This window comes from Delphinapterus leucas, chromosome 12 (genome assembly GCF_059928025.1).
Source record: "Delphinapterus leucas isolate spDelLeu-1000000601 "Yukka" chromosome 12, BTC_Dleu_Yukka2, whole genome shotgun sequence".
Lineage (NCBI taxonomy): Eukaryota > Metazoa > Chordata > Mammalia > Artiodactyla > Monodontidae > Delphinapterus > Delphinapterus leucas.
The window spans coordinates 74,283,791-74,298,640 of record NC_143140.1 but is presented as its reverse complement, the minus strand read 5'-3'; the positions used below and the strand labels follow the sequence as shown (position 1 = coordinate 74,298,640).

At 36.0% G+C, this 14,850-nt stretch overlaps 1 protein-coding gene across 3 annotated transcripts in view; it reads right to left on the bottom strand.

Annotated features, from left to right (window-relative positions):
• VTA1 (vesicle trafficking 1) overlaps positions 1-12,868 on the bottom strand; it is a 72,965-nt gene extending 60,097 nt beyond the window's left edge. The window contains exon 1 of one of the 3 annotated variants that reach the window (XM_089922059.1): positions 12,690-12,868. In XM_089922059.1, coding sequence (XP_089778185.1) covers positions 12,690-12,810 — 121 coding nt within the window. In that variant the 5' untranslated portion in view covers positions 12,811-12,868. The remainder of the gene's footprint in view (positions 1-12,689) is intronic. The other 2 variants (XM_022557952.2, XM_089922060.1) reach the window with 2 other exon arrangements.
• Between the last annotated feature and the right edge of the window lie 1,982 nt (positions 12,869-14,850).

Genomic DNA, 14,850 nt, shown 5'->3' with positions numbered 1-14,850 from the left:
GGACTGAAAAGAATCATCTCAGACCCGGAAAGATTTAGGATAAAAGTTGGCCTTTTACATTTTTGAATATCTTACATGGTTTACAATTCTTAAGTTGTATCACAAGATACACTTTCTAATATTAATAAAAGTGAAAAGGCATTAAACCTACTTATGAAAATTAATAAATACACCAAAAGACCTTTTTCATAATGGATGGAAAAAAGCATCACTTTCATATAGAACTCTGTTCAGGACAAGTAATTCATTGTAGCAGCAGCAGTACGACGAAAAATTAATGTCTAACATGGAAAGTTGCCTACTGAAACAGAATAAATATGTAGCTAGAATCATGTATAAGAAAATATATTTGATTTATTTCATCAAGGAAATGTTTATTTTTATGAATAAATATTATTTGAAGATGAGTAATGAGGCATATTTGCCAAAGGATTAAATACTTTCCAACCTAACTTTAATGTGAAACATTTAGGAGACAAACATTTACTAATCCTGAAGGTATGAACATTAAATCTAAACATTAACATTCTAACACACCCTTGCTTATACATGAGAAATCTAAAAATATGAAATGCATGATATAAGCACACAAAAGGTATATAAAAGCAATTGTGAAGAGTTATGAGTTAATAGGTTAAATTAATGTAGCACTCAAATAGGGATCATTATGCTATACACTGATGTATAAAGGCAAATTTTATTCCAATAAATAGAACTAAATATATTACTCTACTCATAAGTATATTATAAATCCCTGCTTTTGTGAAAGCAGGGATTTTATTATCTTTTGTGAATGGACTTCCAAATCAAAGAATAAAAACAAAGTATGAATGAATATATATTAATAAAGGGTATTTACTTCACTCATTCCTTCTTAAACAAATTTTTTAGAGCTTCTGTCATAATACAGTAGCTTTAAGAAAAAGTAGCTTTAAGAAAAAGTTAGCTATTTCTGAATTCCTACTAAAAGACCATGCTGGTACTTAGCGAACACTAAGTGATGATTTGATTACTAAAATGAGAACACAGATTCTAATTCTGACCACATGGAGTAGTGAGATTTGCTATCCCACTGTAAACAACAAAAAAACTACACAAAATATACAAAACAAGTTTTCAGACAATGGAAACAAACATGGTAAGACCAAGACATCTGAAGAAAGGAAACATATGAGGTGACACCAATATCAGCCTAACATTCTGTCTGCCTGGAGGTACATCCCAGTCTAAGGAGTAGGAGGGGAGTCCAAAGCAGAGCACAGTCCTCTAGCTGAGTTGAGAAAACAGACTGGAGTTCACGGAGACTGAGGCAGCTGTAAGTTGAGGGGCAGAGTTCTGAAGAGGATGAAGCTATGAAGAAAAGAAATCCAGAAATCTGTATAGGGGTAAACTTGAGGCTCAGGAGAACCCTACCATAGTGCATGTGAAGGAGAAAACTCCACACGGCCAAAGAATGAGCAGAAACTGTGAGCTGGACTGTCCCCAGAGCACACACAGGGCTGGGATGTATTCAAGTTCCAACCAGAAGGAGTGGAGAGCCCTAGATGCTTACCCAGGATATTCAGTAGAGACCCCCAAAGGGATATGCTTTAGTGATAGGGTTAACCTGTCCCTAAAGCAAAGGCTACTTTAGACCTGCTCCCCAAAGCTAAAAACAAACAAAATAAAGCACAAAAGAATCTAACTGAACAGCAATTAACTTAATTGTTGGTCACATTAAATCCCTTCAAGAACAGACATTCAAGAACTTAAAATTCACTATGCCCTGCAACCAATCAAGAATGACTAATGATGGCAATAACAGAAGAATGTGAACATAAGATAAAACAATAAGATAAGATAAAACAATGACAAAATAATGGAAATAGCAGACAATGACATTAAAATACTGGGGAACTATTATAAAGTATATTTAATGGAAACCATGAATAAAATGCACAGAGAAACAGAACATACACAAAAGAACACAAATGGACCATCCAGGGATGAAAAATACACTATCTGAAATAAAAAATTTACTGGACAGGATTAATAGTAGTTTAGACACCATAAAAGAAAAAATTAGTAAAATTCAGAACATAGCAATAGGAACTACTTAAAGCAGGGAGAAAAAGGATTGAAAAGAGAAACAAAAACAAACACAAAACCGGAGTTTCAGTGAGGTGTGGGAAAACACCAAGTGCTCTAACACACATGTAATTGGAATCCTCCCCTCCAAAGGTGGGGAGGTGTGGCAAAAACAATTGACAAATTAAATTTTTTTAACCAGCAAAAATATCTTTCAAAAATGAGAATGAAATAAAAGCTTGTTTCACAAAAGAGAAGCTGAAAGAATTGGTGGCAATGCTACAAATGAAATGATAAACTTTTCAACAGGAAAGAAAATGATACCAGATTTAAAACAATCTACACAAAGGAATGAAGAGTGCTAAAAATGGTAATTATGTGGGAATATATTAAAAATTATATTTCCTCATTTTATGAATCTTTTTAAAAAGGATGGTTAAAAAATATATTATAGGGCTTATGGTATATGTATAAATAAAACACATAACAACTACAAGCAAAGGACAGGAGAAAAGAAAGTGAAGTTCTTAACTTATATGTGAGGTGTTATATGATAGTAGACTGTGATAAGTTACTGTAAATGCTAGAGCAACCATTAAAAATACTAAAACAAAGAGGAATATCTAATAAGCCCACAGTGGAGGTACAATGGACTCCAAAGTGTTTCCAAAGAGAAACAACTGGGATTAAAAAACACCTAAAAACCAAAAAACCTGGACAAGCCACAGAAAAATACATGATGAATTGAATGAAAGTGAGAATTTATCAAGCACTGAAGCCTGTGCTGCTCAAGAGGATGTAAGCTTTCACTTTGAACAATCATAATTGTCATTAAAAAAAAAATCTTATCAAAGATGATTTAAACTTGCATGGGTGCCAAACATAAGACAATGACAGATAAGGACAAGTTACTTGACCACACTGATCCTGTCCCCTCAACCTTAGAAACAGGTTGAAAGAGTCTAAAACCAAAATGATTTACTTTAGTCAAAAAAGGAGTAATTATTGGGCTTCCCTGGTGGCGCAGTGGTTGAGAGTCCACCTGCCGATGCAGGGGACACGGGTTCGTGCCCCGGTCTGGGAAGATCCCACATGCCGCGGAGCGGCTGGGCCCGTGAGCCATGGCCGCTGAGCCTACGCATCCGGAGCCTGTGCTCCGCAACGGGAGAGGCCACAACAGTGACAGACGTACCACAAAAAAAAAAAAAAAAAAAAAAAAAAAAAAAGGAGTAATTATTAAAACGACTATTTTACGATATAAAATGCATGTCTGCATATATGTTTGCAAAAACAAAAAGAATGGAGTACTAATGGATAAGCCAGTAGTCCAACTTTCTGTGCGTATTTATTAACCTGTCATTGCTACAGTAAAGTATCCCGAGTCAGCTTATAATAAAAAATGATAAGTACTTAGATAAGAGGACTATGGGCTCAAATTAATTGTTACAGGTTCAGTAATCAGCAAAAAAAAAAAAAGAAAAGAAAAAAAAGCCACTGCTTATCTTCATTGGCTTAGTTAAGCTTATCTGTCATTAAAAAAATCCAATTTCTGTGTAACAACAAAAAAATAACAGGCAACTGATTATTAATCCTAATATCCACCATCAAGCAAAAAATCCAATATTTTTCGGCCTTTAAACTAAATTAAAAATTTACATTTGTGCATCTTATAACATCTTGTATATGAAATATACCATATGTATTTAAAACTTCCTGAAAACTACATTTAATTTTCCTATGATCATATAAACATGACTCTGAAAGAACACTTGTACACTTTCACTGAATGTCTATTAACTGTACAATATCACCCCCTAGAGGAAACTTTAAAAAAACGAACTTGAAACTTTATGTATTTAGTTACTTAAGCAAATTTAAAAGGAAGGAATCTTTCTACTTTTAGCTTTATCCACAACACCAAACTTCACAGAATCAAAATAGTTATCATATGGTGCCCATGTTTAGTAGAGACTCAAGTATTTTCTGGCTTCATTAAGGAAAAAAAAAAGAGACATAACAGAGCTCAGAGATATGTTAATAACATCAAGCCTGTCCTCCATTTCTACCTTCCACTTATTAGGAATCTTCCAGATTACTGCATTGGCTCCCACTTTCTTTTTCACCAATTTAACTAGTCCCTTTACCTTCACTCTGTAAGTGGTATTCTAATTACTACCTACTATCAACAATTTTACATATAACCATTTCTCATCTAGAATCTGTCATTCAGGTCCTGGCTCCATCACTTACTAATAAAAGGACCAGGATAACTATAAGGTTCAAATCCGATGCTCTGAAGAAAAGTATTGTTATTAATGCCAAGAGCTACATAAATGTTAGTCATCTGGCCTCTTTATTCAGTGACAGCTATAAGGCCATAGCTCCCTGTAGGGACCATAGTTGCCTTAAAATTCAGATCAATTTAACATTTTTGGAGCACCTATTCTTTATTGTGTAAATATGTCTAGTGGCCTAGCACTACGTGGTACAGTAAATGAATAAAGAGCTCCCAGCAGGGTGCAGCCTTCTTAAGTTTACCACCCAGAAGACACAAGAGGCAAATGAAAAGCAATTAGGTAAAGCCATACAAGGCATAATAAGGACACAGAGATGATGCACCTTAAAACTAGGGAGTTTAAGAGAAGGTCTCCCAGAAAAAGTGACATTCAAGCTAGTATCCAAAGGATAAAAATGAAGCAGGGATGGCAGGGAAGGGAAGAGGTACCAAGGGAGAGAGAACAATGTTGGAAAGCTTGGAGACAACAGAAAGCCAGTAAGGTTCTAGAAACGGAATGAAGTTCAGTTTGATTAAAACTACAAAAGATGATGCCATGTTCAAATCATAAGTGGTTCCTAAAGGCACTTATATTTTTTCTGATAGTCAGATGGAGCTACCACAAGTACCTTTACAAAAATTTTTGCTTTCAATAAAGCTTTTGTTTTTTAGTATTTATGGGACATGCCCACTTACAGAATAGAAAACATTAAAAAAAAGACAATCAAAAGAAAACCATATATAAACCTAAAAGCCACAATTTCTTCTCCAAGTGTATGTATGTATGTACATACAAGAAAGTTCAAATCGTAGTATATATATAATTTTATATCCTGTATTTTTATATCAATTTTCTCCCATGTTTCAAAAGATGCTTTCTAATTTTTAAATGATTACATCACTTTCTATCTAACGGATATACCATAACTTACTTAACCATTTCCACAATGATATATATTTAGGTTGTTTTGAGCTTGCCACAAATGTATAAATAATCAGTCAGAGAATTCTGCATAAAGTTCTTAATATATTAGTGATTATTTCCTAAGCACAAGCTTTTCAAAACTGGAATTACTGAACATCAGATAGTTTTACAATTCCATACACTCTGACAAAATGCTTTCTAAAACTATGAATCAACTCACACAGCCACATCAATGAAAATTTCACCATATACTCATTTGCACTGTTATAACTTTATAGTCCAAAAAAGGTATGCCATTTTAACTTACCTGAATGTTAATAACTAGTATTCTCTCCTTTAGTAGTACATACATATTCTTTGTCCATTTATCTATGGGGATCTTAGTTTTTTTTTTTTAAAATGGATTTATATGAGTGTTTCATATATCAGGGATATTGGCTCTCATCTATTGGATCTTGGATCTCTCATCTTTGTCTATCATCTATTGGAAATATTTTTTCCTAATGCAATGTTTTTATAAATTAATTGTACTGTTTGTGTCACATACAATTCCTAAATGTTTAGTTAACTTTATCATTTTTTTATTCTACATTTTTTCCCCTAAGCATTTAAAGCAGAACTTTTTAGTAGCAACAGGGATTACCTGCTTGAAGTAGAAGGTAGGAAGCTATGTCAATAGCTTAGATGTAAGGTGAGGGGATGATATCAGAGAAACTAAGGAGATAAGTAAAATTTTAAATGTTTGATGACTGGCTGATTGTGACAGGTATGAGGAAAGGACGGGAAGGTTAAATTTGTAATTTTTAACTAATAAATTTGAAAATCTGACAGATATGAAAGATATTCTAGAAAACTTTAATACATCAACATTAGCTCAAGTCGAATTTTTTAAAATTTAAGAAATTGACAAATATAAAAAATAACTTCCCCCAAAAACATAAAGTTCTGGCTCTAACAGGGTAACATGAAGGATTCTTCTTAGGAAATTGCTCTCTATCTTCACTACGGTGATGGATACATGAACCTACACCTGACAAAACTATTTAGAACTAAAAACACACGCACACGTAAATGAATACATGGAAAACTACGGAAGTCTGAATCAGATTAGTGGATTGTGTCAATGTCAATATTCTGGTTGTGATACTGTACTATAATTTTGCAAGATATTACCATTGGGGCACAATGGGTAAAAGGCACACAGGATCTTCTGTATTATTTCTCACAACTGTATGTAAATCTACAATTATCTCAAAATAAAAAGTTTAATGAAAAAAAATCTAATAGGATTCTTTCCAGGAATGAGGAGATGTTCCAAATATGAGTAAATTTAATAATTTGTTATTAGTTACTACATTAAAAGGTTCAGAGAAGTAAACACTAAGCATATTAGTCAAACAGTAATTTGATCTATGGTGTTTCAACACTCATTCCTGACTTAAAAATAAAAGATCAAACAATTTAGAAATGTTTAATTCCCGTTAAGGCCAGATATAAATCATTTTTGGAAATCACAAAATACTGGAAAGGAGGAGGCACAATGGGCACATCCTATGACATATCTATGACTTAATCTAATACCCACAAGTCATAAAATACTGTGTTTTGAAATTCTTTTAATTACGTTTCCTTACTGTAGTAAGAGCATGTGAAAAAACTAAGAATTACCGTATAGTTCATTTATTCAATCAACAGATATAACATGTAAATTACATAATTTACAATTATCCACCATGGCTTAGGTACTGTATTAGGAGTTAAGAGACTCAACTAAGACATACTTCTTGCTCTCACAGAGCTTACATTCTAGTAAGAATGGAATATTCATAATATTTAGAACAATGGCATTCATTAAATATTTATGAATGCCAATTATGTGCCAGGTGAAAAAAAGGTATCAATCCCTGTCCTCCAGGAGAATCCAGGAGACAGAAAGATAACAGTGTTATAACACAATGTGATCAAGATGAGGGACATATATGAAACAATTTCTAGACCATTCTATGAGGTCAGGAAAACCAATCTGCAAAAAGTACTGAGTCCGTAAGCATAAATTAGTTAGATTAAGAGGAAGTCAGAGGGGATTCCAAGCAGAGAGCAACATATATAAAGCCTCAGAAATAAGAGAATATGGAACTTTTATAAATCAGCAAGTACTTTAGCAAAATAATCTTGAATTTTTTTCTCACAAAAAATTCTTCGTTGCTCTAGGAATTTAGAATATTTTTGTTTGCTCTAAGTTTATAGAAATGTATCCCTTCACACATTTTTCAGTTGACATCTACCACTTTTCATCAGAAGTTTAAACAGGTAAAAAAATGTAATTTCTGTACTACATCAAATATTGACGTCTAAAAATTATATCACTCTTTCAACTGTAAATACCATAGTAATTTGGTATCTATTTTAATCTATTTTAAGATACAAAAAGCTCTTTTTTTAAGAGTCAGAAATAATACTGTGTATTTTATTTTAACCCATATTTCTATTTACTTATCTTATAGAATTTTATTATAAAAAATGTATTTGTATGCTCAAAAGTCCTACTTGATTATCCTATCATACTGCTCTGCAACAGAAAGGATATAAAAATTGAAATTTTGACAAAATTTCCTGTGAGAGAAGCTACTATGTGTTAAAATATTTCTTCTGGAATTGAGTTTTGGCAATTATTATTATGTATAATTGATCAAGACAACATGATTATTTATTTTAATAATCATTAAGTATAAATATTACAATTTTCTTGGAAATGCATCAAATAATGAGTTAAACTGCCTATCTATGAATTAATGATTTATCCTCATAATGAACCAGGGTAGAGTACTGGTTCTATTCCTACGTTCATTTTTATGAATTTAACAAGGGAGAAAATTCATTCATATAAAGCAGCAGATGTGAATGGAAGCTCTGTCACAGCAAAATCACTGAATTCTTTAAATTCCTTCTGGGTTATAGGCTAAAAACCACATCATCACTTATCATCAAATAATATTGTTAATAATCTCTCTTAGCTGACATTTTAATTAGGTCTGCCTGAAAATTTGTTTTAAGACTAGAAAAGAATCTGTCACCCCACATTAGAGTATTCATTCTCTCAATTCCTGTGAAGTATTCAGAAAAGATCTTATAAAGAAAGACTCATCATTTTCTTTCAAAGGCTTCTTTTTATCCTAAGACAGTGACACAGGATTGGGAAAATGGAAATACTGTTCATTTCAACATCTGCTGGCAGGAAAAAAAATTTTTTAGTATTTTAATTTTGTCACTTGTTTTAAATGTATTTCTGAAAAAACAAAACACTTCAGAGCTAAAGATTGACCTCATTTAAGGAGAATGTCCACCATTTTACATAAATGGCAAAACCAGCTGTTAAAGCCAAACCAATCAGCCACTGGAGGTTTACTTTTTTCAGAAAAATATGACTTCTCTAATTCGAATAAATACGTTAACACGTCCCCGCAAGCCCCATCTCATTTCTGAATTCTAATTCTAAAATTTTGATAACCTACAGACCTTTACATGAGCTTGTGACTTGGATGAAATAAGGCACTGCCCCACTTCAGCATTTCCCTTTTGTTTCTTACCTCCGGAATGACACTTTAGTAAGGAACAGAGAACAAAAAGGTAAGGTCATATAATGAAAACTCTTACCATTTTGAAACTTCAGAACACCTCAACACAGGCCAATTTTGAACATGAGATGTTACCCTTAATATATATACATACAAGTGTAAGAGACTCTGAAATACAGAGACGTTTCCACTGTGGTACGTTCATGTGCTTGTTCCCACAGCTAACCCTCTCCACACCATCTTGCACTTGATCTTGGTCGCACACTGTCCCTCTGCACTCCTCTGGATAAAATCCAAAATGACCAAACAATGGCTGCTAATACCTAAGAACAATTCCTTCTTCTTCTGAGTTTCATTCCTGACCGCTCCCCTTATAAAAAGTTATACGTTAGAATGTTCCTTTGACATCCTTTCTTTCTCATGCCCAGCATTTTAAAATAAAAGCTTACTCTTTGCTCTGACTGGTGTTCTTCCAAATAAGACAGAGAAAGATAGGAAGCTCTACCTAATACCTTAATTAATGGAGGTTTCACTAATACCAGTAATTTATTTGAACTGTCCCTTTTTTCTGGACACCCTGGAGTATTTTCCACCTTCTTCTCCAGGGCAATACACCATAAAAATGCTAATGAGGCATCAGAGTATGTCCTTCTTCTTTAAAGTAGGAGAAGGGCAACTGAGAACAGGATATGATTTAAAAAAAAGGAAGAAGCATACTACTTTGCTACCTTGACCAAAGGAACTTTGTCAGGAAAGAAACATACAGAAGTTGAGAACTGTGAAAATGATTCCTGTAGAATTATTTGCATACTGAAGTTTGAAGAGCACTGGTTTAGTACATCTAGAGCATAAATTACAAGGAAAAAAGTCATCATGAGCCATCTTCTGTTAGACAGCAGAATCACACCTAAAATATAACGTGCACAGGAATTATCAGACAGCAAATATAAATGTAAATATTTTTTAAAGCATTTAAAGAAGAGGGTTTTAAAAACACAGTTAACAGAAGATTATCAGAAATGGCTAGCTGATTTAAAAACAAAATGAGAACATCTATAAATAAAAAATGGAAATAGAAACTCAACAGACGGGTTCTACAATAGGATATGTGGAGGTGAACACAGACCTAAAGAAATTATACACAATGTAACACAGAAAGAAAATGGATACAAACTATGAAAGCATTAAGAGACAAAGAAGCTAAAGGAGAAAAATGCAACACATACCTAATTAAAACTGCAGGAGAGAATAGAGATAGCAGAGAAGCAGTACTTGAACAGATGATAGTAGAAATTTTTCTAAATTTAATGAAAGACACCAACCTACAAACTCAGGAAGGCAAAGTGCCAAATAAAGTACACAAAAAGAAATCAAGGCCTAGAAAATCAGAACATGAACCATAAGGAAGAGATTAATAAATTGGCCATATTTTAAAATTAAAAACTTTTGCACATCAAAGGATTTCATAAATCAAGTGAAAAATCAAACTATAAACTTAGAGAAGACAATCACAACGCATATACCAATGGATCAGTAGCTAGATTGTTAAGAAAAGACAATGAAATAGAAAAACGGTCAAAAGCAATAAATAGGTATTTCAAAAGGAAATCACAAATGGTTAATTAAAATATGAAAAGATGCTCAACTTTATTAAGGCTCAGTGAATTGCAAATTTCACTCGAATGAGACATCATTTCACACTCGTCAGATCAGCAAAAATATAAGTCTAATAGCAGCAAATATGGTGAGTACATTAGCATTCATTTTACTGCTCCTTACATACATTATATATGTTCTTTAACATGCATATGTTTCATAACAAAAATATTTTTCAAGTGCCACCTGGATTTAGCAATAAAAATGTTTGTTCATGACCCTGCTGAGAGCAATTACAGTGAAATAATGGGCATGAAAACCAGACCACAATGGGCTGAAAAAGTTCTATTAGATAAGGATGTAAAGACAACTACAGACAATTATTTCAAGCTTATCTTTGAGGCTGGGCAAACAGGACTGCAACTTTAGGGGAATGTCACAGTGAGAGCTCCTTTTAGTTTTTAAATAAAGGAAACTAGGGCAAGTTTAGAAAGAAATAGCAAAAGAGGGAAGATAATGACACGGGAAATAAAGGGTCTCTGGGCAGTCACAAAGGTATATAATACAGAACCCATAAACAGGGATTAGTTTTACACAGAATCAAGGGTTCCTATTTCATTGTTATAAGAGATAACCTCTTTGACTTTAATCACATCGTTTTTCTCCTTGCTCTATCACTCCAGTTACAATGGTCACCTTGATCCTCTTTCAAGCAAGACTTTTGTGCTTGTTACCCCCTCTATGGAGAGTACTCTTTCCCCGGTGATGCAAAGCCTGCCTTTCACTCCTTTCAAGTCTTGCTCAGATGTGAAGCCAGTGAAGCTCTCCCTGACCAGTCTAAAAATGAAATCCCTTCCTCACTTCCTACCACCCTACTCCTGGTACTCCCTATACTTTCCCTGCTTTATTTTTCTTTGTAACCTTCTAATATTCTATATAATATACTCATTTTATTGCTTAATCTCCCCACCCCATAGTATGTAAGTTCCATGAATGCAGGAACTGTAGTCACAGTTCCTGGTAATGCTCATACAGGTAGAATCTTAATAAATACAAGCTGAATGAAAGACTAATGGTCCCTACTTAAGGAACCTCAAAAACAAGTATAATGGGAAAATGCTGCTACGATTTGAACAAGCTGAGGTAAAGCCTTGAGAGTAATCAACTTACTGCCCACAGAAGTGGTGACATTTGAGTTAGACCCTGAATCATAAGGAGTTTGCCAATTGGAGAATAAAGGAAGAAGGTCCAAGACAGTGAAGAACGTGGAGGTTTGAAAGAGGCTTGCAATTTGAGAAATGAAAATGGGGTCACCTGGAGTATGGCAGGGATGACAGTGGACCATTTTTTAGCTAATCTTATAACGTCCACAATAGAGGACACATTATATTGAGCTTCTCAAGGCTAAAAATCCTTTTCAGAAGCTTTATAGTTGCTTAGTCACGTGTTTTATTTGCAGTAACATTAGAGTATGGAATATGAAATAAAGTTTACCGGATCTACTCTCTTTACTGCAAAGGAAAAAGTGTCAACAAAGTTAATCTGTGTTTTTCATCACCTGTAGATTATAAGCATCACAGTCAACCAAAGCGAGACTATTGCTACCAAATGTCTCAACCCCAGGTATTATTCAAAATCAAGACTATAAATTCTCATTGGTGGGACAGGGTAGTTTGAATGCAGAAGGGGGAATGGACAAATCCAAGTGCTTGTTTTGTAGCAGCTACTCTCCATTTATGAATTTTTGAATGCGCTTGCATGTTGTCCTAATTCACCTGCACTTATTACTATAGTTTCAACTAGTCAATCTTCCTTTTGTCCACATCACTACTGTCTTTGGGACACTTACCTTCGTTTTAGCTCCAACTCAATTACTTAACTACCCAGGTTATTATCAGGATTCCCTGGTGGCGATAGGAGCCTCTTGTGTGTACACGCAGAAAAAAACCCTTAGAACAGTGTGTTCCAGAGTTCATGAGCCCAAGTATTCTGTTTAAAAATATTTAAGCACAAGACTGGGTAGGTCGTGGACACCATGGTCCTTTCGAAGTTTTGCCTTTCTGGGGCCTTCGAGGGGGCGGAGAGAAGGTGGAGATCCCTGAGGAGGGAGGGGCCCCAAGGGATTCCCAGGGCAGGTCAGAGGTCAAAGCTCAGATCTAAAGCTAGGGGAGCGGGGCCTGCCTTAAGAACCAGGGGGTGGTGTGTGGGCCCCGGGGGGTAAGTAAGGCCGCGGCGACTCGGAAAGACTCACAGTAATAGGCCACCACAGGGTCCCGCTTGTCATGCTCCTGAGCCGTCCTCAGATGATGCTGTATGCTCTTAAACTGTGGAGGCAGCGGAGGCAGCGAGGGGAGCGGAGCAAGGGCCGCCATCTCCACTCCAGGAACAAGCCCTTCTTACTCGCCGGCCACCGACACTTCCGCTTCCGTCTGGGAGGGTGCGCGCACTAACGCGCAGGCAAATCCCGCCCATTTTCCCGTTGCTCAGCAACGTCGAGGCAACTACGGGTTCCCAGCAGGGACAACCTCAGTGCGCCTGGCTCGTAGCAGTTATAGAGCCCAGAGGAGGTGGAGCAGCTTGGCTGTGATACCGCCTATGGCACCAGCGCTCCCTGCTGGCCGCTGGCCGGAGGGAGAAGAGATTTTGTTTTATTTCTCTTCTGTTTCCAGCCTCTACCCGCCTTTTGTGGCTGAAGGATGGGTAGAAAGGGAAACACAAAAAGAAAATAATGTTTGTTGATTGGAAGAAAAGGTAAAGATATGAATTGCCTTTGGCATCCTTCAGGAATTATCGTTTCCAGTACCTCAGATTATATTAATAGCGTCCATAGAAGCTTTTCTAATTTTAGAAACTTTAAATTCAATTCTTGCGTAAGATGAGAGACGATGTGTTTCCATTTTAAATTACACTCTTCTGTATGGGCACATTGGATAAAATAGCCAGTTACTTTTTCAACATAAATACTAACACATTAAGCTTAAAGAAAATCGAGCTTTTGTTCTGAGCTGGAGAGCATATACACTAGTGAATGAATAATTTGTAGATCGTTTGTTTCTGGAGAGTAATGAGAGATTTGCAAAGTCATTTGACAGCTACTATCTTGTCAATGCACAGATAAGGCGTTCAGGTAGTAGTTCTTGCTCAATGCTGCCGACTCATACCGTTGTAGGTAGGCATCAACTTTTCCTTCTACCATCAGTGACGTCATCAGTTCTTTTTCTCTCCTCTCCAGCCCATGCTATCAGGACTTTACACTTTATTTACCTCCTCCAGTAACCTTAATCTTTATTTCTTTATTTTATCTCACTCCCCAGTTTTGAGAGTTCATCTTAAAACTGGTTTTCATTGGAATCACACCATCTCCAAGAAACAAGATCTCAAGCTCTGAAATTTCCCTCTGCCTACTATTTTCTAATCAACACTCCACCCTATCCCCACCCCCAAGCTCAGCAGAACCTACTCTGTGTCCTTGTGTTGTCTCCAATCCACATTTTTGTCTATCCCTTTTTGCAGAGTACATCACCTTAGTTAGCGGGCTACCTGTTTTACAAGAAACTTGAGTTCTGTATTCTCCCCAATTTCAGCAACACATTCATTACCAGTTGAGAACGTATGTACTATGGACTGAATACTGGTGTCTCCCCAAAATTCATATGTTGAAACTGAATGCCCAAGGTGATGATATTAGGAGGTGGGGCCCTTGGCATATGATTAGGTCATGCAGACAGAACCCTCATGAATCAGATTAATGCCCTTATAAAAGAGACCCCAGAGAGCTAGCTTGCCCTTCCGCCATTTGCAGATACAATGAGAAATCAGCAGTCCTCAGCTTGGAAGAGGGCTCCCACCAGAACCTGACCATGCTGGCACCTGAACTTGACCATCCAGCTTTCAGAACTGTGAGAAATAGATTTCTGTTGTTTATAAGCTGCCCAGTCTGTGGTATTTTGTTATAGCAGCTGGAACAGACAAAGATAGTATGGTTTCTTTCTCCTGCTCTATTCCCACTATCCAGTCAGAAGTTGCTAGATTGGTAGAGAAATTAATGAAGCAAAGCAGAATCATCTCTCTGTCCTTATGATGTCTCATTTATTCTTTCCTATTAGTCCTTGATTCTCAACTTTGGTTGTCCTTAAAGTTCACCCCAGAAATTTTTTTTTTAATTAATCAATTTATTTATTTATTTTTGGTTGTGTTGGGTCTTCGTTTCTGTGCGAGGGCTTTCTCTAGTTGCGGCGAGCGGGGGCCACTCTTCATCGAGGTGCGCGGGCCTCTCACTGTCGCGGCAGAGCACAGGCTCCAGACGCGCAGGCTCAGTAGTTGTGGCTCACGGGCCCAGTTGCTCCGCGGCATGTGGAATCTTCCCAGACCAGGGCTCGAACCTGTGTCCCCTGCATTGGCAGGCAGATTCT